The sequence below is a fragment of the Gallinula chloropus genome (assembly GCF_964237585.1).
Source record: "Gallinula chloropus genome assembly, chromosome: 1".
NCBI lineage: Eukaryota > Metazoa > Chordata > Aves > Gruiformes > Rallidae > Gallinula > Gallinula chloropus.
Genome location: NC_140085.1, coordinates 11,328,483 through 11,350,886, shown reverse-complemented (window position 1 = coordinate 11,350,886; position 22,404 = coordinate 11,328,483). Strand labels below are relative to the sequence as shown.

The following is a 22,404-nucleotide window of genomic DNA, read 5'->3' as shown; positions in this document are numbered from 1 at the left end:
AAAGGTCAGAGGAACCAGATCAGCTTGGAAAAAATATATGGAAAATCAGATAAAGCAGAACAATTTGTCTCAAGAAGTCCCAAGGAACGATAGTATTCCCTGACAGTCTCCTTAGAAACTTGGATGTAAAAAACTCCAATCCAAAACCCAGCATTCAAGCTCTCAATAAACAAACAAACAAACAAACAAACAAAGCTATTCTGGCCTAAAGAAAATAGCTCACATTAGCTGCCACTCCTTATCGGTAGGAGCCATTTCCAGACACGTCTCTGCCATCTGTTAGCTTGATTATTTAGTTCCATAATTTTGGCGTAGGCTTTTTCTTTTTTCTTGTTGTTGTTGATTGTACTCTACAAGTTCAAAATTCCTAAGGTTTCCGGTCAACAACTAAGTCATGAGTGAACTCTGCTTCACCAGATTTGGAGTAGGACGCTAAGATTTAAAGATGCACTGAACTTTTGGTTTATTTAATTTGGCTCTGTCACTTTTTGCATCTGCATTGTGTCTTGTCATGTAGTTTCAGTTTTTTCCAAAGCACCTAAAAATAACCCTGTTGCTTCTTCCTCACACTGAGTACCACTGGAAACAGAATTATAAGTAAATTATCAGGTTTCTTCTCATGAATTCAATGAACAGGACTCAGTGTTACTTCTTGGTATTTCATATTCTTAACACTGAAATTAGAAAAAACATCCATGAAGAAAAGTCTAGAGTAAACCATGAGGTTTAAAATTTTCCATTGGGGGGACATATCTGGAGGGTAAATAAGAAGCAAATTGAAGATCTTAAATGCAATTGTACATAATAAGGGAAAAGTATCATTATAGTGAAATGTCCAGGCAAAAAAAATGGCATCCACAGTGGATACAAAGTAGATGGACCTCCGTATATAGACTTGCACAGTGCTCAGCTTTCATGTGACCTCTGCATGAGACCAAATATTGGGCAAATTATGTTGATAAATTAATCTTACCACTATATGCACTGGTAATAAACTCCATTCTTTTGCCCATTTCTATTTTATTGTTGAGATTTTTTAAAAGAAAAACTACGTCACATTTTATGTGTCTTGTTTTACATCCAATAGTTGTACTATGCAATACACCTATTGGAATGAAAAAAAAAAATTAGTATCTTTTGCTTTCTCCCTAAGATTACACAAAGCAATTTTTAAAGGATTCATAACTTTACAGCAATGAAGAATGTCTTGGAAGCCTCATGCAGAAGAGTCATTTTCTTATGAATGACAGAGTTTACCTGTACTAAAGTATACTGGGTTTGTACACAAAGGTTGGTGAGATTTTAAACACATATTGATCAAAATCACATTGAATTTCTGAAGTTTGGAGACCAATTTACAGTGGTAAACCAGCAGCTCTTCCAAGAACAATTTCTAAATATTCTTTCTGGAATCAGTTATTCATTTACGTCCTAAGCCAAGACAAAAATAGTGGTGGCAGAAAAGGTACAGTAAATCCTATCTAAATTACTTTTTCCTCCCCAGCATTGCACACAGCAATTTTCTTATGTATTTCAACTGTTGTGAAAATGACAAGAAATGTAGGAAAGGGGGGGGAGAAAAGAGAGAAGAAAGTCTGAATATATGGTTATTTACATGAATTCAGAAAATCAATGCAGAAATGAATGAGATCCCATCATTAATTTGGAACCAATTTCAAGCGTCGAGTTCTGAATGGTCTCCAAAATACCTTTTTTGGAAAAACCTCCCCTACTTTAGAAATCTGCTTAACTGTTTCTTGTAAATGTTATCTTTGAGATTTCTTATATAATTTCTTATAACAAATCACGTAGTTTCATTTCCTCTTATCTTTTCCTTATCTTTACCTCTGCCAGTGCGATTAAACACTCAGCCATTTTTTAAGCGATTTCACTAAAACCTTCCAGACTATTATATTAGTCACTACTAAACTAGTCACACAGAAAACACGAAAAACCAAGAGATTGGTTGGGAAAATCCTCTGCTTGTTGTCTTCAAAATGATGTTCTGTGCATTATTTCTCTTTGAAGGGAGAAAGGATTGGAAAAGAAATTGGAAAGAATCTTCTTTGGCCAGTTTCATTTCATCAGAAGGGTAACAGAAAATTCTTGCATTAATAAGTTACATGTCAAATTTCCTTGTGTGCTTGAGTTACAGATGCGTCAAATCCAAATGTCATTTCTTTCATGTTATGCCTTACTGTGCCTCTACAGAGGGTTATTTTACATCACACACTGTGAAAATTATTCAGAGCTTGTAGAAAAGAAATGAATATTTTTATAAAACCGTATATTCATTGTTAAGTTTCAAACTGACATATTCATTGCTGTGTATCACCATATCCTTAAAGGCAATGCCAGTCCACAATTTGAAAGACACACATGGAAATATAAATACATATATATACACACATACATGTCTGAGCCTACAGACAGACTTGTTACTCTTTTAGAAGTACACTATATTTATTTAATGCACTAAAACTTTGGAAACCTTCAGGATTTATCAGAACCCATTGGGCTACATTAACCATAAAAAGGATAGAGCAACAATATCTGCCAAAAGCTTCTGATCTGGCCTTTGGTATTAACTGGTTACCTAAAAGTGATACCTTTTATAAGCATACACTTGAAATGCTTCATAATGCATGCAGAAGACCTTTGCTTTTACTGAAGTAATTTAAAGTTCCCATGCATGGTCTTTCATAAATTTTGTGCTACCCTTCTTTGTCTGGACTACCACACAATGCTGTCAAAGCTCTACAGCTACCCATATGTTGATAAGGGGTACAGCAAATCTCCTATCAAGATGGATACAGTTGCCTAAGCAGCTAATAGCTCCAAAAGCTCCCACTGGCATCCTAGGAGCTGACAGAAGTAAGACATTCCCAGAAAAGGGGCAAAAATCTTGCAGAGTTCTGCTTTTTATTCTCAGACATGGCAAACAAAAAATGTTGTGCGTGTACAGAGTTAAGATATTCAAGGGGGTTATAAAAACTATTTTGTTACCCTTAATGGAAAAAACCCCAAACAGCTGCTGTTACTGAACCTGATCAGCTGGTTTGTATCTGTATTGGCATCAGTGATTTTAATAAAAATACAAAGATTAATGTCCAGTGAGAACCCATTTCCAAAATCACAAAGTTATTAAAAAAGGGATGGATTAACAAAATTAATTTTATAACTTCTTGCTGCCAGAAGTCTATCAGCTGAAATTATAGTTTGTGGGTTTTCTAGTATTTTGGTTTGCCTTCTTGAGCAGAAAGTCTATTTTGGACATAAAGAATTCAGCTCAAGGTGAGTCTCTGCTGCTTTATGTACATTGTACAGTAGGTTTTTAATTAAAATAAGGTTACTTGCAGAGCAAATTGCATGAGTAAGAACATGAGATGTTAATCTTCTAGATTTAATGTGAAATACCACTGGCTTGGGGGAAGGGACTTTCATTCTTCCTTACAACCTTCAGCCATGGCTCTGCAAGTTCCTAGGTTCGATACAAATTAGATAATTTAAATTCAGAATAGGAAACTTCAAAATTACTAAAAAGCAGCTGTTAAACAGAACTTTTAAGTGTTTTTTGCATGGATGTAAGAGTGATATTCACTAAATCTTCCCCCAAGCATAAAGATAATATAAATTATTGAGAGAATGAGTGTTCTAAATTGTTACAATGTTCAATATTTTACTACACGAACTCTGAAAAATGACTTCTGAATTTCCATTTCAGCCTCAGTTAGCTTTACTCTGATAGACATGTTAGTATCTCCCTCTAGTGGTTTTCTGAGTAATATCGATCAGAACACCACCCCCCCAGGGTTAAAGGTCACGAATTGTATTCTCTTTAGATCAGCAGTTCTCATGTGTACATGTCACTAGCACAGCAGTGCACACTGTCACACCATTTAATGCATCACAGTCTAAAAGGCCAAAGCTTTTGTTATGAACCCCAGGGTCTGCACTAGGTCAACATGCAGGACTTCATGTATCCATGTATTTCATTGGAAGAAAGAAAACCCAACAAAACACACTTAAACACTTTCTGCTGTAAATAGAGCATATGTTTAGGTTAAAAAATAGAAAAAAAACCAACCCATAAATGTATTGAATTCATAGTTTAACCAAACTCATGCACACTATTACCTTCTCTCATTAACATTTCTGTTAATGTGAATGCAGTAAAGACTCCATACTCAATAGCAGCACTTAACATAGAGCACTTCTCCTAGGTATCCCTAAGCACAGCATTATATTCATAGGTATAACAGTATCGTCTAGTTACTTTGCACCTTTGCTTGTCTCTCGGCAGAAAACTCTTTCATTTCAACAGGGATAAGGGGAAAATGTTTTGAAGGGGATGACACTGATTCAGTTGGTACATATACAATCTGAGTCAACCATATAAACCTAACAGGTTCCCGTATCTTTGTATCTGCTATGATAGAGGCCCTTGTGTTCTGTAATTGTGATTTATAAGGCTCCAGACAGGTTTTTTTCATATTTAATTTCCCTTAATATTGCAATAGTAATTTGCTCCAGATTGTTGCTTTTGTGACTCGCTTCTTTCTGTTTTGTTTTGTTTGCTTAATAAGTAAAAAAGTCTGCTAATTTTTTAAGCCAAGAACGAAACAAAAAATTAGAGAAAGTAACTGACCATCCACACCACATGAAAACTTGCAGAAAAATGAAGATAGGAGCGGACGTCATGGCAGAGGCACGACTCGTTGTGCATATAGGCTGATCCTATTAATAACGGGCAAAGTAGCAAGTAGAGGAAAGGAAAGAAAACACAGAAAAAAAGACATACAAGATGAGATATCATGCAGATTGCTGGCAGTTAGCAGAGTTAATGTGAAAGCATCCACCCAAGAGCAAGAGATTCACAGCAAATTTTGCAAATAAACTTAACCAAAACAATCCACTGTTACAAAAAACATGACTTACACACTGATTAGCACATCAAGCTAGTGAGCAAGAGTTGTACTTTCACACACAATCCAATCAGGATGATCTGGAATATTTACAATTGCCAAATATCTGTTGGATGTTTTTTCAACTTAGTCTAACCTTTGTTGGCCAGTAAGAAGATTTTCCTTTTTAAAATAAAATTTTGGTACTAGATAAATGTATTGGATACCAACTGTCAGGACTTTATACAGACTTATCAAAAAAGGCAGAGAATACACTGGTTCGAAACCTGGTATACAGCAGTTACAGTCACCTAACTTCACTACGCTTGGACAGTCTTTCCTTTGCAGAAATGGGGTGAAGCAATACAAATGCCTTTTTCTTTTTTTTTTTTTAATTTTAAATTATAATGCCAGATAGTTCCCTGTTCAGTACTTTTTGGTTTGAAATTTATTCTGAACAATTTGAATTCAATATGCTCTCATTCATGTAGTATCTTGAAAGATAAAACAGAGATTATATTCAAAATACATGATATATGTGTGGCACAGAAATGGTTTTTTTTTTCTTCAAAGCTGTAATGTATACAAGGAGTATTAAACAGCATACTTTTATCAATACAGTTTTATACCTGTTAAGAATATAACCTAAGGTTAATATACATGTGCAGAATTTCTAAGAGGAACAACGTCCTAAACCAGATATGTTTTTAATAATTTTACAAGACTTCAAATAGTATTTGGCAACACTAACATAAAAATGCTACTTCTAAACCAGGATTATCATCTCACTGTGAAAACCATAAAAGAACTGAATTATACAGTACTTGTAAAGACCATCAGTTTTGTGCTTGCTGAGTTTTTATTTTTTTACTGGGAATCATGTGTGAAAGTGCAATGGTTATAGGAAAGGCAGATAAGAAAGCAGCTGTTAATTTAATGTTTATCATGGGATACTTGAAATAGAGTGGCTATGGTCTAGAGTGAACAGTATGTTTAGTGATAGATAGATTACCAGGCACCAAGGTACATTTAAACATAATTTTCACTGCTCTTCTAAAACATTTCTACAATTGCTTTTATAGATAGTCCTAATATCTTACAAATTCGATTTTACCTGTTTGGCTTCATCAAAACAGACATCAGGACCCTTTCTGTATCGAGGCTGTTTGACCATCTCACAAGGATTTGGTCCTTCATCTGTTGCTCTGGTTAAGGAGCATGACTGTTTTTCAGGCATCATGCATTAGGAGTATTAACATTCTGGGATTACTTTCATGGGACTAGAGAATCATAGAACCACAAAAATGGCTTGGAAGTTTTATGCTAGTTCAGATAGGACTGAAATACACATAAATAGCCACAGTTCCTTGTTTAAATTAAAGAAAACCTACCCTCCAGGTAAATTTAAATCAAATACCCTTTTTTATTTACAAACTGCTTTAATCAAGGAAATAAATCTGACTTTTTAGAACCAATACCTCCATAACAACACACAAAAAAATAGAAGCTGGCTTTATTTTTTTAAGATATTCTGCACTGCTTTTATTGCCATTGCAGAAATATTATGGAAAATACTTGATAAACTACTAGGCTTTCAAAGATGCTGATTGGTTATAGCAGTTACTGCTGAGTTATTCTGCTAAAATGCAGATGCCATATAAAAATGAGAAAGCCTGTTTGGAAAAGTAATGGTATATGCTGGGTGAAGATTACAGTGAAGGCCTATAAGTACTAATGGTTTTATTTTGTGTACATCTGTATTGCCCCAATTCCCATACACAAGATCATCTCACTGTAGACTTTGACAGTAAATGACAGAAAACCTAATCAGATATCAATAGCATTTCAGTAATGATGGGAGGCAGAGAAAATGTTGTCCACACTAACAGCAGAACAGCAGGAGCAGTGACACACTGGCATTTAGCTAACTGTAAATGTAAGGTAATGTATTAGTTTACATCTCTGAAATCTTTAATTGCTGGTATTTAAATGTAATTTCTGTACATAGCACTTATCACAGGCTAACAGGGCACATGAGTCATTGCAGCATACGTGAAAGGAATGAATACAGTACACCCTACAAAACCATCTTCTGTTGAAACCTGTTCATATTACCATTCAGTATGTTAAGCTCTTTTATTCCACTGTCAGTAGCACAGACATTAAAAAAAAAAACCCCAAACTGAGCACCAATGCTTTACTTATTTTAGTAGCTCTAACTTATACTTGGAGCAATCCTATTCATGTGGAGTACTACACATTGGAGATGCCCAATGCAAGACAAGGCACGAGGACAGTGACTTTAGTTCTACAGGTCTACATCTGCCTTTCTTTATTCAGACGTTATCAGATCCACCTCCCCGCTCCTCTGCTGGAGCCCAGCTGAAAGGGAAGTAGAAATGTAGACGTCCTCTAAGAGACCATGTGCACAAGCGAAGCTGTACCAGCCAGAAGGAAGCAGAGCCTAATAATAAACATCTGAATAGCACCCAAAGGTCATTCTGTCTGCTTGTGTGACGTTATGCTACATCTGCATTTCACAATATACCTTAGTTATGGAAAAAGAGAGAATAATTTAGTACTGCATAGTTGGAACAAAATAGTTCATTTAGTCAATGTAAGCCCACCCAGCTACTCTGGTTGCCATTTGAGGTCATTTACTGCTTGCTAGAAGGTTTGAGTCCCATAGGGAAGTGCAAGTCATGTGCCCATTTCCCATCAAAAGTGCTTCATTTTCTATAGTGAGTTCTATAAATTCAGACAGTGACAACAGTTAATCAAACTGTCATGGACCAGAGTCAATTAGAATATTAGGCTGTGTTTACATAGCTTTGTGATGACATAGATATTGCTTCCACCCCAATGTAACTTCCTTTTCAGCCCAAGCGTAGATGGAATTCCAGTCTTACTAATGTGGCAATGAATACTTTGTTTGTGTCAAAGAAATACAGGCATCTCTTTCACCATCTGCTTTTCTAGCAGGAATGGGTGAGGCTGTCTTAACTAACTTCTTGACACGGACAAAGGTATTACAAATTGTTTTCCATATTCTAAATTATGATATGATTTACCATCTCTGGCATTCTATCCTCAAGCACATATAGCAGAGCAAAATCAAGGTGAATTTCTCCCAGCCTAGAATATGTGTATGTTGGCTTTATGTATTTCCATCATCATCACGTGCAGGTTTCTACTGTAGTGAACAGGCTAAAGGCAGAGATTGGTATAAAGGCAGTTGTAAATTAGAGCAACCTTTCACATGCTTTAATTTTAATGCATATGTTGCAAGGCTACATGCTTAGCGTATATGCCACGTATGGCTCGAGTGAGGTCTGAAGAAATTCTATGATAGCAGCTGGGTAAACTCTAACCTTTGATGATTCAAGCAGTTTCCACAAGAAGTAAGTGGTTCTCATTGGCACTACTCACATACTAAAGTGCCTGTTGTAGATAGCAGTGCAGAATCTCAACTTTTCATCACCACTCTTATCTCCATGTTGCCCTTTTTCATTATTTCTCTAGACAGACATAGTCTTATCTTTTCTAAAGGCTGAATAAACACATGACTCTCAGGATCCCCTTGCCAGTCCTGTGCTCCAGATGCTAACCACCTTGGTGGCCCTTCACTGGACTTCTTCCAGTATGTCAGTGTGATATTGGGGAGCCCCAAACATCTACACGGCTCTCCAGATGTGGTCTCACCAGTGTGCTGAAGAGATGGGATGAATAAAATCTCCCAAAGTGCTGACTGCACACTTGCTAACATAGCACAGGATGTGAGTGGCCCTCTTTAATACAAGGCACAATGCCAAGAGATCTTCAACTTTTTGTCCACCATGATCTTAAAGTCCTCTTCTGCCAAGCTCGTTCTGGCCCGTCTGCCCCCACCCTGACCAGCTGCTTGTCCTTTTTCAGTCCCAGATATAAGATTTTGCCTCTGGCTTTTGGAAACTTTAGTGCATGAGCCCATTTCTATTTAGCCCATTGGCCCATTTTTGTGTTATTCACAAATAACAGTTTTACTGTCAGATGATTTTTTATATAGTCCATAACTATATGCTGCCTCAATACTCTGATAACAACCATGTTACTATTGTGTACATAAAGAGGCAATTTTTTTTCCACATATATTCCAGTATATCACGGCCAAAAATCAATCAACACTACCAAATAAGGTGATTTTAAAGGATACCCGGCTTCTCTGCTTGCATCAGTGGCTTTGGGTCACAGGAGCGGCAGAGCAGTTGGCTGTCACTAATAATGAATACTAGATTGGTGTTTGAAATCTTCTCTGCATGATAAAGTCTGGAAAAAAAGCCAACAAAAAACTATGTTTAAATTAAGCAAGGAAATCTGTATATGAGGACACACAATATCAGAATAAAAGGAATCCAACTTCACAGATTCAGTCTGCCTACTACTGTTTATCTTTTCCATTAACAAGCAGCAAGAAACATTTATAATAAATCTTGTGAGGTTTTTTTACATTTCCATGGTTCCCCCCTTCAACTAAATTATTAGTGGAAAAAATGGATTTAAAATAACTTTAATTGAGATAATAGATAGCTCTGTACTTCCACAACAGTAGCTATAGTGAGAAGTAGAATCAGCTCAGCAACACTGAGAAAACCCCAACCACAAAAACAAACAAACAAAGCTCCAACCTGTCAGCAAGAAAGATGAGAAAGAGGTTTAGGGTATGTATGCTGTGTATTGGATGTGTATTTGCTGCATTTTTATGTGCATGTAATTCCAGAAAGGTCTTTAAAATAGTTGGGTCATTTTAAATGTATAAATAATTGGATAATTGAATTTGCCTATGTGGGCAATCTGTCCTAAGGAACTTGTTTTGGCAGGGGGATTGGACTCAGTGATCTCTTATGGTCCCTTCCAATCCCTACGATTCTGTGATTCTGTGATTCTGTGAATAGGCAGCATTCTACCTATAAAGTATAGATATTACATGTCATGCCTTAGGCACCAAAGGTAAGGATATTTATAGATTTTTCAATGATAATTTTAATGTAAAATTTAAATTTACTGGAAATGCAGATAGACCATCAGAAAAAGCAGAGAAGAAAAATCTTAATAATTCTTAGTCATTAATAAAATATATTCTATCTGTCAAGGAGACATAAATGCACGACAATCTGACAGGCAAATTCTAAATATATTTTCATAAACATAGAGTAACAAGCAAGCCTTTTCATATAGGTGGTTTTCACTCCATATAAGCAAAGTTTTTTGGGTGTGAAGTATTCACAGTATTTCTGAAATTTCACAAATGAAGAGTTCATATCACAGATTGAGTACAATAAGGAGTTAATTAAATAACTCATGTTGTGATTACATATCTGGTTGGTTTAACTAGCTTAAATTGTCCTTTCCTACTCATTCCCAGACTGTGGCACTAGTTTTGCAATATTAGCATAGTAATTTTTCTAGTCATTCAGTAAAATAAACTAAAGAACTCTTATGAAATCTTTCCAGAATAAAAAAACCAAAACAAAACCGAACCAAAAACACAACTAAAAGACAAACCAGAAAACACTACAAAACCCCAAAACCAAAAACCTAGTTTAATGAGTTCTCTGTACAAGCAGGTGCCACACAAACACACACTAGCAACATGGAGAAAGTGGGAAATAGTGTCTACACGTTTTGGCTGTATTCACCATTCTTCACTGTCCTCTGTCTTTCTTTCCTGGCTTGAAATATTGTCTTCAAGGAGTTTGAAACCTGACTTAATTTTAATTGCTAAGGCATTTTCAGGGACAACTCATGTATGCAAACATTTGACCTAGCAGGCTTTGGTATGAAACACAAGATTAGGCCCAAGTTGTTATGTTACGCTACAGGCTTGAGGAAGAGTTACAGAAAATGACCTGGGGGTGTTGGACAACAGTTGCTGAATATGAGCCAGCAGCATGCCCAGGTGGCCATAGAGGCCAACAGCATCCTGGCTTGTATCAGAAATTGTGGCCAACAGGACTAGGGAAGGGATCATCCCCCTGTACTCAGGGCTGGTGAGGCCACACCTTGAGTGCTGTGTTCAGTTTTGGGCCCCTCCTGCAAGAAAGACATTGAGGTGCTGGAGCCTGTCTGAACGGCAACAAAGCTGGTGAAGGGTCTAAAGAACACGTCTTAGGAGTGGCTGAGGGAAGTGGGGTTGTTTAGCCTCTACTTAAGGAGGCTGAGGGGAGACCTTATCACTCTATACAACTACCTGAAAGGAGGTTGTTGCCAGGTGGGTGCTGTTCTCTTCTCCCAGGTAACACATGATAGGCCAAGAGGAAATGGCCTCAAGTTGTACCAGGGCAGGTTTAGATTGGATATTAGGAAAAATTCCTTCACCAAGAGGATTGTCAAACATTGGAGCAGGCTACCCAGGGAAGTGATGGAGTCACCATCCCAAGAGGGATTTAAAAGATGCATAAATCCCTTGGAGGGATTTAAAAGATGGTGCTTAGGGACATGGTTTAGTGGTGGACTTGGCAATGCTAGGCTAATGATTGGACTTGATAATCTTAAAGGTCTTTTCCAAACAAAACAATTCCAAGTTTCTATGTTTCTGAACTATCCAATTTCTGTAATTCTTTAATTATTACAATTAAAGTTCATTCTAAACAAATACAAAGAGAATGCAAATTATTTTGTAGCCTGTATACTCTCTGTCTTGCTTATGTAAGTTTGATGTAACTAATCAAAAATATCATTTTGATTCTTATAATGGTGTCACTATCTTTCGTAAAATAAATGACTACCCAAAAGTTCTTATCTACAGTGAAGAAATTTTACCTGGAGCAGTTTATACAGTCCACAATTCCACCAAAGGATTTGTCGTCGTTTTCAAAGAAATACTGTGTTTGTTCAGTGATACAGCTTGTTTTAGGCAGGGCAGCACCGAAATCATCATCTTCCATATCAGCTGATAGAAGGAAGAAAAAAAATAAATAAAGAATGACATTTTTAAGTCACAGCCATAGTAGGGAGATCCAAATATGGCCTCCAGCCTAGATTCTTACCTTCTACTTCACTCAAAGTTGACTCTTTAACATTCTCTTGACTTACCTGCTTCAAGGAAACGTGGAAAAGTCAAGCTCAAAAACAACTGCTGTAAGATAGACCTGAACACAAAAAACAATATACATTTGTTAAAGGCTTTTTGTTTTCTTTGTATTTTATTGGATCCTTAAAAACTACTAAAATAAGTGTTATTAATAAAATCACCACAGCTTATTATCCTTTTGCCAGTGTTTCTTTAAACCTTACAGTTTGACTTTGGTTTTGCTTTCACACTTTCTCCCAGGTCTTTTTTTCACGCTCATCTTAACTCTACTGTTGAGATTAGCTATCATTTGTGCCCGTAACTCACATAATGGAAATGTTATCATGCCATCCATGTCCTCCTTTTATACCTCTGTGGGAGGTGGAAGAGGCAAGTTGGTTTTCCTCTAACACTTAACAGAGCTCCTTTTGAACACACTCAGAGAAAAAGTTCCTGAATTAGATACTTTACACTGATTAAAATTCATTAAATATCTGAGAAGGAGACACATACTGGAATATTACAAGTATATCATAAAAATCATTACTGTGGCAGTTGACTTTTAAAATCATCTCTGTTCCTGCTCTTGAGGTATGGAATATATTTTCCTCCTAGATGCTGCCAAAACACTTATGCATAAAAAACTGTTTATTTCAAATTATTTTTCTTCACTCATGATCATTTTTTTCATATTTTATTTACTTGAAGCAAGTACCCTTTTTCCACATACACGCCCCACTCCCCGCCTTCTCTCCTGTCAAAACAAGAATGGCAACTTTAATATTCCTTGACTCCCTGCTTCTGGTTAAACTTTTCCAAATTGCAGTTTCTGTTGTCATGTTTCAGGTTTGCTTCCACCTACAAATATGACCTGATCTCTCTTAATCTCATCCTGTTCTAATGCCCGTTTGGCAGAGACAAGTGACTACATAACTTTACTCCAAGATTTTTTTTCCCTCTTCTCCTCATCCAGCATGATCCATGTGTAAAGAAACTGAGTATGCCTGTCACCTTTCCAGTGGAGGCATTGCGTGAAGGAGCTCTGGATTCACATCCACAGCTCTGTGACTTGAATCATCAAATGGACAGCCCACCAGTCCTCATGGATGAGAAGAGACCTGATGCCATTCAACAGTGATGCAATTTGCTGACAGAAAACAGTAATTCTTTGTGAGGGTTTATCACCAGATTTACAAGGAACTGAGTGAAAAAGGCAGCCTGGGAAAGCTACAAAATCTGAGTTAAAGGAACATGAAGGAGAAATGAGATGTACTCTCTTAACTAAATGCTGAAGGATCTCATATAAATTCTGAAAATTATTACTCACACCTTTATCCCATGTTGTAGCCTGAAATACAACAGTTTTCTTTAATAATCTGGTTTCTTTTATTCCCTGCACTTGCTTTTGCCAGGTGCCTCACTGAATCCATTTTTGGTCATCCCTTTTCACTCAGCTTGCTTAACGTCCTTCTCCGCTTGCTTCTGACCTAGATTCCATTAAGAACATGCCCATAGAACGTATTTTCATGTGTTGCTTTCAAGTTAAACATGACACAAAATAAACCTCAGGTCTAAATTAAGTCCAGACCACTGAGTCTGATTTGAACACTGATAAACTAAAGGGTTTCTGTTTGAGAAGAGCTCAAGTTTCTCTTCTGGATTTTTGCCCATGTCTAGGTTTTGAGGTTTGTTGTTGTCCAAGAAAACCAAGATTTTTTGCTGTTTCTGTTAACAAAACCTAACCAACAATAAAACCCAATGTACAATCTTCATAGTTTTATCCGTGAGAAAATTACTGCTTGTTCAGCTGTTATGCATTTTAACTTCTAGCTTCACAAAGTAGGTAATTTATTCTAGTTTGATAATTATTACAAAAAATAAGCATCGTGAAACTTTAGGAAAAGGAGCAGGCAGTCTCTAAGGGTGCGACTCATACCAATAAAACAGTATCACATCAGCCCGAGTTACTTATTCCAAATGTCCTGAGGTAAGTTGTTGATAGGTAAAATTATTTCTGTGGATATTATTAACATTGCACAAACCAAAGTCAAAAGAAAAGAAATGTTCTAAATGGATTTTTAGTTTTAAAATTATCTAGTATTGTCATTGTGAAAGATAAACCTAATTACTGGCACAATCCTCTCTCTCTCAAGGTCAACCCCAAAACTTCACAACAGTTCAAATATACCTACTTTACACCTCAGCTACAGAAAAAATGCTAGGACACATGACTGTAGACTTAACTAAAATGCTTTATGCATATTTGCTTCCTTGAAATAGTTCAGTAGTGCTTTTCACATTCCATTTCAAAGAACCAGCTAATAAGTATCATAAGAACCTTTTACGTGAACTGTGCCATCAGACAACATATTGGTTATCTTCCAGTAATGCTTCCTTACATTTTGTAGTAGAGAAGCTCATGTTTTTGTAAAATGATTCAGTGAGGAGCAAATACCAATTTTCATAAGACTTCTTGCTAAAAAATGGGAAAGGTGAAATTCTGAAATAAGGAACCAAGTGGTGAATAATTCTAAAGGCAACAATTTCATCTGAACTTTCACACCTGCCAATCAGACCATTAATCCAAACTTTGCTTCCTGAGGCTGATTCTGTAGAGTCAGAACATGCAATAAGAAAAACCTGGCAAGAGGAGTTTTGAATTTAACTGTTGACAGAAAACTGATTTTTTGAGTAGTTTGGAGACATAGCTAAGAATTTTCATTATAAGAAACTGCAGAAACACAGGGTTGAGAAAAGTTTGGGGAGTGAGGAAGGGAAGACTAATACTGTCTCAACCTACTGAATAATTCTAGTCTGGATATAGATTTCCAACATACTCACACTTACCAGGCAGCTGCCGAAGCCCACCATCCTAGATGCAAAATATCTGCTATTGTAGGCTGGGGAAAAAACAGCAGAGTTTATGTTATTTGTATAATCACCTGCAGACTTTTAAGGGAATGTCAGTCACCACACAAAGGACTACTGACCACATAGGCAGAACGAAGTCCAGCTCCTTGCTTTGGTTCTTCTTCGGGATCGCAGACTGACTGATAGTCATACGACTTGTTAAAGGCATACAGGGACATGTTAATCAAGTTTCGCATCAGACCGGGATCAATTTCACCAAAGAATCTTCCAATCTGATAAGGGACAATATATGGAGACAAGTTAAAGTATTTCCACATATTTTTCTCATAAAATAGTTCACAATTCTGATATTTTTACCCCCATTATTTTTCCCTCTACACCACTCATCTGGTAGTGCTACTTATGTATTTATTAATTTGGCTGTTTCTCTCTCAGAAATTTGGATGGAGAACTCCAGGTTAGATAGTAATTGTAAAATGCACTACCAATGACACCACCCTGCTTGGGGAAGAACAAGAGGAGTATGAGAAAGAAGGTGTTTGGATGCCATACTAGCCTTCACCATCATAGGCACATTGGCAGCCTACCAGCCCAAGGGCAAAACACAAAGAATCTAACTGGATAGGAGTATGGCATCATGAACCATAAACAAGACTGTGAAAAAGACAAACAAAATAACTGGACTTTCCAATACAACAACTTTTTTCTGATTTGAAAATGTTATTCTTAGGGTATGGTGAGAGTAAAATGCTGTTTTTTTTCTCTTAACACTTCCTCCTAGTTTTTTTATGTTTTGTCCATAAAAAAATATATACATACCTGTTGTGTATATTCATCCCGATTTGACATCAAAAGAAATCCACCATCATCAAGGATAACACAGTCCACATGCTATTGTAAGAAAGTAAAATATGTTTTGCAGGAAGAATTTGTCAAGAGAACACTGTATGAAACTATTCTCCTTTTTCAACACTTCAAAAGTATCTTCAAATCTGTGTGGCTGAGGCGAAAGCACAACCCCGTAGCCAAGGGCCAATATTAAGCTATAATAAGCAGCATTATCAGTATTATAAAGTTTGTACAGATCAAAGGCTTATTTGTGGCTTAATTTCATAAAAGTTGTTTTGTAAATTCTTATTTGCTCAATACTTTGTTAGCTCTAAGAACACTATATCCTTATTAAATCTGATTATAATTAAATCTGAATCATAATAAGGGACTACAACTTCTCATGTGCTTCGGCCATGCTTAAAGTCCTTTTCCATTTGCAGCTTTTAATGGTAAAAGTCTTAAGGACAGGCCCTGAGTTTGCTAGTCATGCTTATTTTCACTTGCCAAGAACTGTAATGGGTTTCTTCCAGGTGTCAGGTGCAGGTCTGGAAAGCCCACTGGTTCCTGTGCTTTGCACTTTGTAAAAGATCTTTGCAGTCAGAGATTGGAGAGATAGCAGTAAAGCCAAAAAGATAACCTCCCAGAGAACTCTTTTTGCTGTAACTCCTGCATTTAATGATCTTCACACTCCACAAAAGAACCCACAGAAGACCTGAATAGGGAAAGCTTTTAAGCACATGAATGAACCTGATACTGTGATAGCCCCAGAGGTTGTGCTCTCCTGAGTGCTAGCAGAGGAATGGGAGCCTCAAATCCCGAACAGGTTGAAAACAGCGGAGAGAAGGATGACTAATGACTGTTGAATGGCACATCATGTAATCTGGTGCTTTTCATTTTGCATTTACCCTTCTCTAAGGTACTTCTAGTGTTCTTTGAATTTTTTTTTGATTATTCCCTTTCTTCAAGATTCACCTCTAGCTTTGAAAACTACCATTATTTTCTCACATTTTTCTTCACATCAATCTATATTGATCTTACTCTTTTTATTTTCTTCCCTCTAGTCCTTATAACCTCTTTGAAATCATATTTGAACAACCACTTCACTACACTTTTAATACCATCTTTCAGCCCTTCCCCTCCCAGTCCTCATCTGTTTCTCAAGACACAAATGACTAAGTTCTGTTTTCTGTAAAATTAACCCTCAAATAGAATGACTGTCCTAGGTAAAGCTAGACAGGATAAGTGAATGTTCATAATCTGTCATATATTCATCAACTAAATAGATTCTTACCATACTGTTCCTCTCACAGCCACAGATTTCACTGTTGCACTACAAAACAGATGTACAATTATCGTCACAAAAATGTTTCAAAAGAAAATATTTTGCTGGGATATTAATCAATCAAAGCAAGAACAAGTGATTTGATTTTCAATATCTATATAATAATCAAAAGCAATTTTGAGCATGTGACATTTATCACAGATATCTCTGTGACAACTTGTATTCAGTAATTATTAACAGCACAGTGTCTCTGGTACATCTCCTTTTTTAAGTATGATCAATATACTAGAGATACATCGTTTGGGGACTGGTCAAAATGTCAGTGTTGGGAGTAGTAAAGGTACAAAAGAAAGAACATGTACACTTCCATGATCTTGGGGTATAGAAAGAAAACCAAAAAAAATCTTTTTTGACCATGAGAAGCTTCACCAGTTTCAAAGCATGTGAATCCCATGTGATAAAGGAAGCCCACCAGGTCCACTCTAGCTTTTATGGTTTTGATTACTCACATTTTTTTTCTTGTAATATGTGTATACATACACATGTTAATTGTCTGCTTGCATTATGTCCTGAGTCATTCATCTCACATTAATTCTCAGACATTCCTCTTTCTCTTTTGCAATTATATATTTTGTGTCCTTAACTGCTCCAATATTTAGGCAATGCATTTGCCTACACATTGAACTACAGATGCAATACCTACAAGGGCCAATGCTGTTATCAATTCTCTTAACCAACCAAGCAATACTGTCTCATCAAATTGTTCCGTAATTGTCTTCATTTTGTGCATTTCATTTCCCAATGTACTATTAATCCCTGAGTTTTACCTTCCATTTAGCCTTTCCCCCTTTCCATCTGCATTAGATGTAAGGAAAGGGTTAAGCACCTATTTCATTAAGTTCTGCTAAAATATTGTGATGTTGGTTGCAATATGAATCCTTCCTGTTCACCACTTGACCAAACATTGTAATAAATAAAAATAGATTCACCAATTCCTTCATAGATTTTATTCACTGCTACAGCATAATCTTAGTAAGGAGCCCACTGACTGGAATATGTAATTTTTCTCTGGTTTTATCCATGTTCTGCAATTATAAAAGCGAGACATGTACAAAATGAAGTGTATTTCAACATAGATTTATTTTGTGCATTTGGATAATTTAAATACCACAACTACTTGGCAACTATGCATCAGTGTGACTGGCACAAAGAACTATTAGACCTATTTGCATCTGAAGCTTTGAGAAATGCAAATAAAGTTCAAAAAAGGACTTGGTCAATTGCTTACCAGGCTCTTGATTGTGGTTTTTGTGAAATTTTCCATCCAGCTGGTTGCATCAATTTTTATTCCAACAACTAACAAGAAATACATGAAAGTCTTTTTCAGTAAAATTAAAACAAAAAAAAAGGTAACTGTAGAATCCCCAAAAAAGGGAAAATTAAAACAACATCTAAATTATTACACTGGAAAAGGATAAAATATGAGTTTTGCTCAGTTGTCTAACCACCAATATCCTTCACAGGACTAATAAATTAAGCACTCTTACTCAAACTCAACCAAATCTTTGGCTTGATTTCCACTAACAAGATTAAAACACTCTCAGAGAAAATAATGTTATATAAAGTAAAGCTCCTTTGAAATCTCAATTACATTTCTAATTCACTCTTGAGTAACAACCAAATAACTAATGTATTTAGAGTTTCAGCACCATTCTATCTTACCTGCTGGCTTCAGAAGTTTCCCATTAATTGTTATTTCCACAGCCTTGCTTACCATAATACCTGTTTCATAGCTATTGGCACCACTTTCTGAGAGCATAGAAGGAAAAAAAAATTACAGTGATATAAAAGCCTCTTCCTCTGAAACAGAAATTAATGATTATTCAAATACTCAGAACAATTCAAAAGACTTCTTCAAAAACACGGACTCAGCTGTACCACACATTTATCACCTCACATCATGAACATCTGGATGAGTAAGGAACACTTTTGTTCACTTTTATTCACTCACTTTTTGCCCATGATTTCACTGCTCCATAAAGTTACTGTGGTGGTTTTTGGTTTTTTTATTTTATTTCTTTATTATTATTTCTTCCCTGCAAACAGCCATGAATAGCTTTAGCCATGTGAGCAGCTCTGTTAAAACCAGGATCAATGCCAAAGATTTTATCCTGCTGTCGGCCCTGCATTTTTCAATGCAGGGTATAGCAATACCACTCACTAACCAACAATTACTTCTCTGATGGACTTCAGCCTGTTTTCAACACTGCTTAGCATGAAAAAGCAAGTTAATAGTACATTCCCTGGAGCTCTTTGAGGAACAACAAAAGCTTCAGGGGTTTTACTTAATTACCTTGTTAATATTTTATTGAGAAAAGATGTAATAAATAAGTACAAAATGACAGCAATAAAAAATCCCATATGCTTAAGAGACGATTATGTCATTTACAGTAGCACCTGCTTTAAGGTGAGCTTGGCAAAGTTAATGCTACTCCCATCAGTAACGAGCACTTATCATTGTGTATATGTAGGTTTTAAATATCACAGTATTTCTGACAAACCAGTTTTGGTATATATCAGAATTTGAAGTAGAATTCAAAACCCAAAGTTTAAATTAAGCAGTGGTGCCAGCTGACAGAGTTTGTGCACTCGACCCTTACACATGCTCCACCAAGTTAAGTCTGGTGCTGAGGAAGTACACAGAACTACCTCATGACAAGTCAAGATTTTTTTAGGTAGTGCTGTTGTCCTTCAGACCGATTTTCTTTCACTCGGTGTTAAAATAATTGTGCCAAAGCATCTATGTAAAACAGTGACTCAGGATAATACATGACCACCAGTACTCTGCATATTTTCAGCTTTGTTCTTCTAAGCATTCAAGGCTTTGACTGGAGTTAATGACAAATTATGATAATGTCCCTTCGCTTAGTGCTCTCATAGCTACCTTCTCCTTATTAATGGGTGACAGCACAAGATTTTTTTTCCTTATGACGTGTCCCACTTCCATCCTTTGACAGTGACCTAAACTGGTCTGGGAAACTTCCACAACTATAGTTACATTTGATTTATATCTGACATTTCAAAACAGTGATGACTTACTGTTGTAGTATGGAGCTGTGAAAATATAGTTGTCATTATCTAAACTCCGTTTATAGAAGCTGACTTCATAAGTTTCAGCATTTTCCAACCAATCTTCTCCTGCCCTAATCACAAAAAAAACAGTGATTAAAAAAAAAAATAGTCTCATTAAAGCTGTGCTCCAGGGTTGTTTTTTTTTTCGTTTCACAGTTGGAAAAAATGTGAGATTCATTCATATAGTCCTCAGACTTTGTCAGCTTTCACTGGTTAACTGCCATATTTAATTATTAAAAAAAAAATGGAGAAAAAATAAAGAAAATATTCTTGGAGTGACATGGACTATATCTCTTAATTTTGAAATGTATTGATACAGAAATGCATAACAAAATATAAACAAACCTTTATAGCACATGCTATCTCTCGAGAAATCATCCCAAAAGATTTTATATAACTAATAACACCAAAACAAAAAAAAAAATCCCCTGATTTTGGGACTAAAATTCACTGGTATTCTCCTATTTTGTGGAAACACAGAATAACCTAAGGAAATAGAGAAATTTAGTATTTACCACTCCGTGTATACTAGTGCCCTCACTATTCCCAGTCACTGATAGGAGTGTCTAGTTTATTGTACGACCATTTTAGCATTCCTTTTTTGTCCTCTGGCAATGACACGTTTTAATCTCTTGAAGTCCCTGGACCATTTGGTTAGTGTAAAAAAACCAATCACTGCCTACTGCTTTACAGTATTTGCAGTCTGCCAGCCCGCCAAACAAATTGAGTGTTTAGGAGTAATTGGGGATTAGTATGGCCCCACTACTGCTAGAAAGGCACTGCTTTTATTGCTACTCTATACTGACCGCAAATTTGGATTACAAGGACCTGCTATATGGAAATAATGCTACAGGCAGTGACACTGGTAAAATCAAATAAAAACAAGACATTCCATTCATTTCATAGTTACCAGTGCAGATTAGACTGTAGGATAAGTTGGGTTTTACTCAATAGATCCATTATTTAACATTCCACCCTTTTACATTTCCATATTACCATATTATACTATTGTAATATTTTACAGTAATTGTTACCTTTTGGGGAACACTCTAGTAATGCCACCATCTGTAACAACAAATTGTGCAACAACTCCATTACTGTAAACAAAAAAAAGATTTTAAATTAAAACTGACTGAGATTCCCACAAGTTCTTATGTCAACAATTGCCATTCAAGTGTATAACTGTATATTAATTATCTATCGTGTAAAAATTAAGTATACATCTGTTTATACATATATGCATATTATTTTACTATCAAAATTTTTGATGCAAAAATGCATAAAAAATCACAGTCAATGAAAAGAATACTTACAGAGACAGTTTACTCCAGTATTTTTGGGCAAGTTCATTTGTAAATCCCGCATCCAGCAAAACTCTAATGACCATGTCGGTATTACCTATTGAATGAATTAAGAAATCCATCTGAAACTATATGACTTGGATTTTCACAAAATGGCTGAAATGAAATTCTGAGTTGTCCACATTCTGTAGCCACAAAAGATTCAGCTGTTTCTATTTGAAGTTACTGTGTACCATCAAATTATGCCAAGCACTTACTGTTGAATACATTGCACTGACACTGTTGACTTCTTTGTAACCAAAAAAACCATTTTTGTATCACAGATGTGAGCAAGGTGATGAGGGTTGAGGTCCCAGCTTTTCAAAGCCCTTGGTTAAACTTGGAAATTTTAATTCAAACTATTTTATGTCATATGATGCAATGAAACATTAATTCTTAGTTATACTTACTCTTACATGCTACAAAAATGGGGAGAATTCAACTACAATATAAATGAATTTAAATCAGTTATGTGTCAGGCTCTTAAAAAAAAAAGAAAACTGCCATCTGAAAATGGGCAGAAGGGAATAAACCAATTTTTATATAGTAACTTAGATAGATATGTAATTTTAAAATATCTTTGAAAGGATGGTTTGAAGCCAGTATTCCTCAAGCATCTTTTTCAATACCACTTTGCAAAAGAAAGTTCTAGGAATGGTCAACACAAGGAAGCAAATAATTTAATACAGATTTTATCTGTATGAAATATAAACCAGGGTTAAACTGGAGCTGAAAAATGTAAAGGGAAAATCCATCTCTTGGTCTTTGATGTCACACAGAGAATCAGTGTTGGTGAATCAGTTGTTCCATGACCAGCACCAGCAACTACGAATTCTGCCAAGCCCCAGCAGCTCCTCCTTCCTGAGGAGACCGAAAACTCCTTCTGAAGGAAAATAAAAATAAAACCCACCAACCCTTCAAAAAGAGCTGTAACATACTCTATGCTTCACCCTCAGTCTCAGATTCCAGATAAATGATATTGACCTTTTATTGTTT

At 36.1% G+C, this 22,404-nt stretch overlaps 1 protein-coding gene across 5 annotated transcripts in view; it reads right to left on the bottom strand.

Moving 5' to 3' along the window:
* CACNA2D1 (calcium voltage-gated channel auxiliary subunit alpha2delta 1) overlaps nucleotides 1-22,404 on the bottom strand; it is a 410,029-nt gene that overhangs the window by 2,916 nt on the left and 384,709 nt on the right. For all 5 annotated transcript variants that reach the window (XM_084263178.1, XM_084263177.1, XM_084263180.1 and 2 more), the window contains 13 exons: nucleotides 21,382-21,466; nucleotides 21,103-21,165; nucleotides 20,036-20,139; nucleotides 18,659-18,745; nucleotides 18,225-18,292; nucleotides 16,946-16,984; nucleotides 15,643-15,714; nucleotides 14,943-15,095; nucleotides 14,800-14,852; nucleotides 11,976-12,031; nucleotides 11,703-11,832; nucleotides 9,097-9,209; nucleotides 6,019-6,101 (listed from right to left, as the gene is read on the bottom strand). In XM_084263178.1, coding sequence (XP_084119304.1) covers nucleotides 6,019-6,101; nucleotides 9,097-9,209; nucleotides 11,703-11,832; nucleotides 11,976-12,031; nucleotides 14,800-14,852; nucleotides 14,943-15,095; nucleotides 15,643-15,714; nucleotides 16,946-16,984; nucleotides 18,225-18,292; nucleotides 18,659-18,745; nucleotides 20,036-20,139; nucleotides 21,103-21,165; nucleotides 21,382-21,466 — 1,106 coding nt within the window. The remainder of the gene's footprint in view (nucleotides 1-6,018; nucleotides 6,102-9,096; nucleotides 9,210-11,702; nucleotides 11,833-11,975; nucleotides 12,032-14,799; nucleotides 14,853-14,942; nucleotides 15,096-15,642; nucleotides 15,715-16,945; nucleotides 16,985-18,224; nucleotides 18,293-18,658; nucleotides 18,746-20,035; nucleotides 20,140-21,102; nucleotides 21,166-21,381; nucleotides 21,467-22,404) is intronic.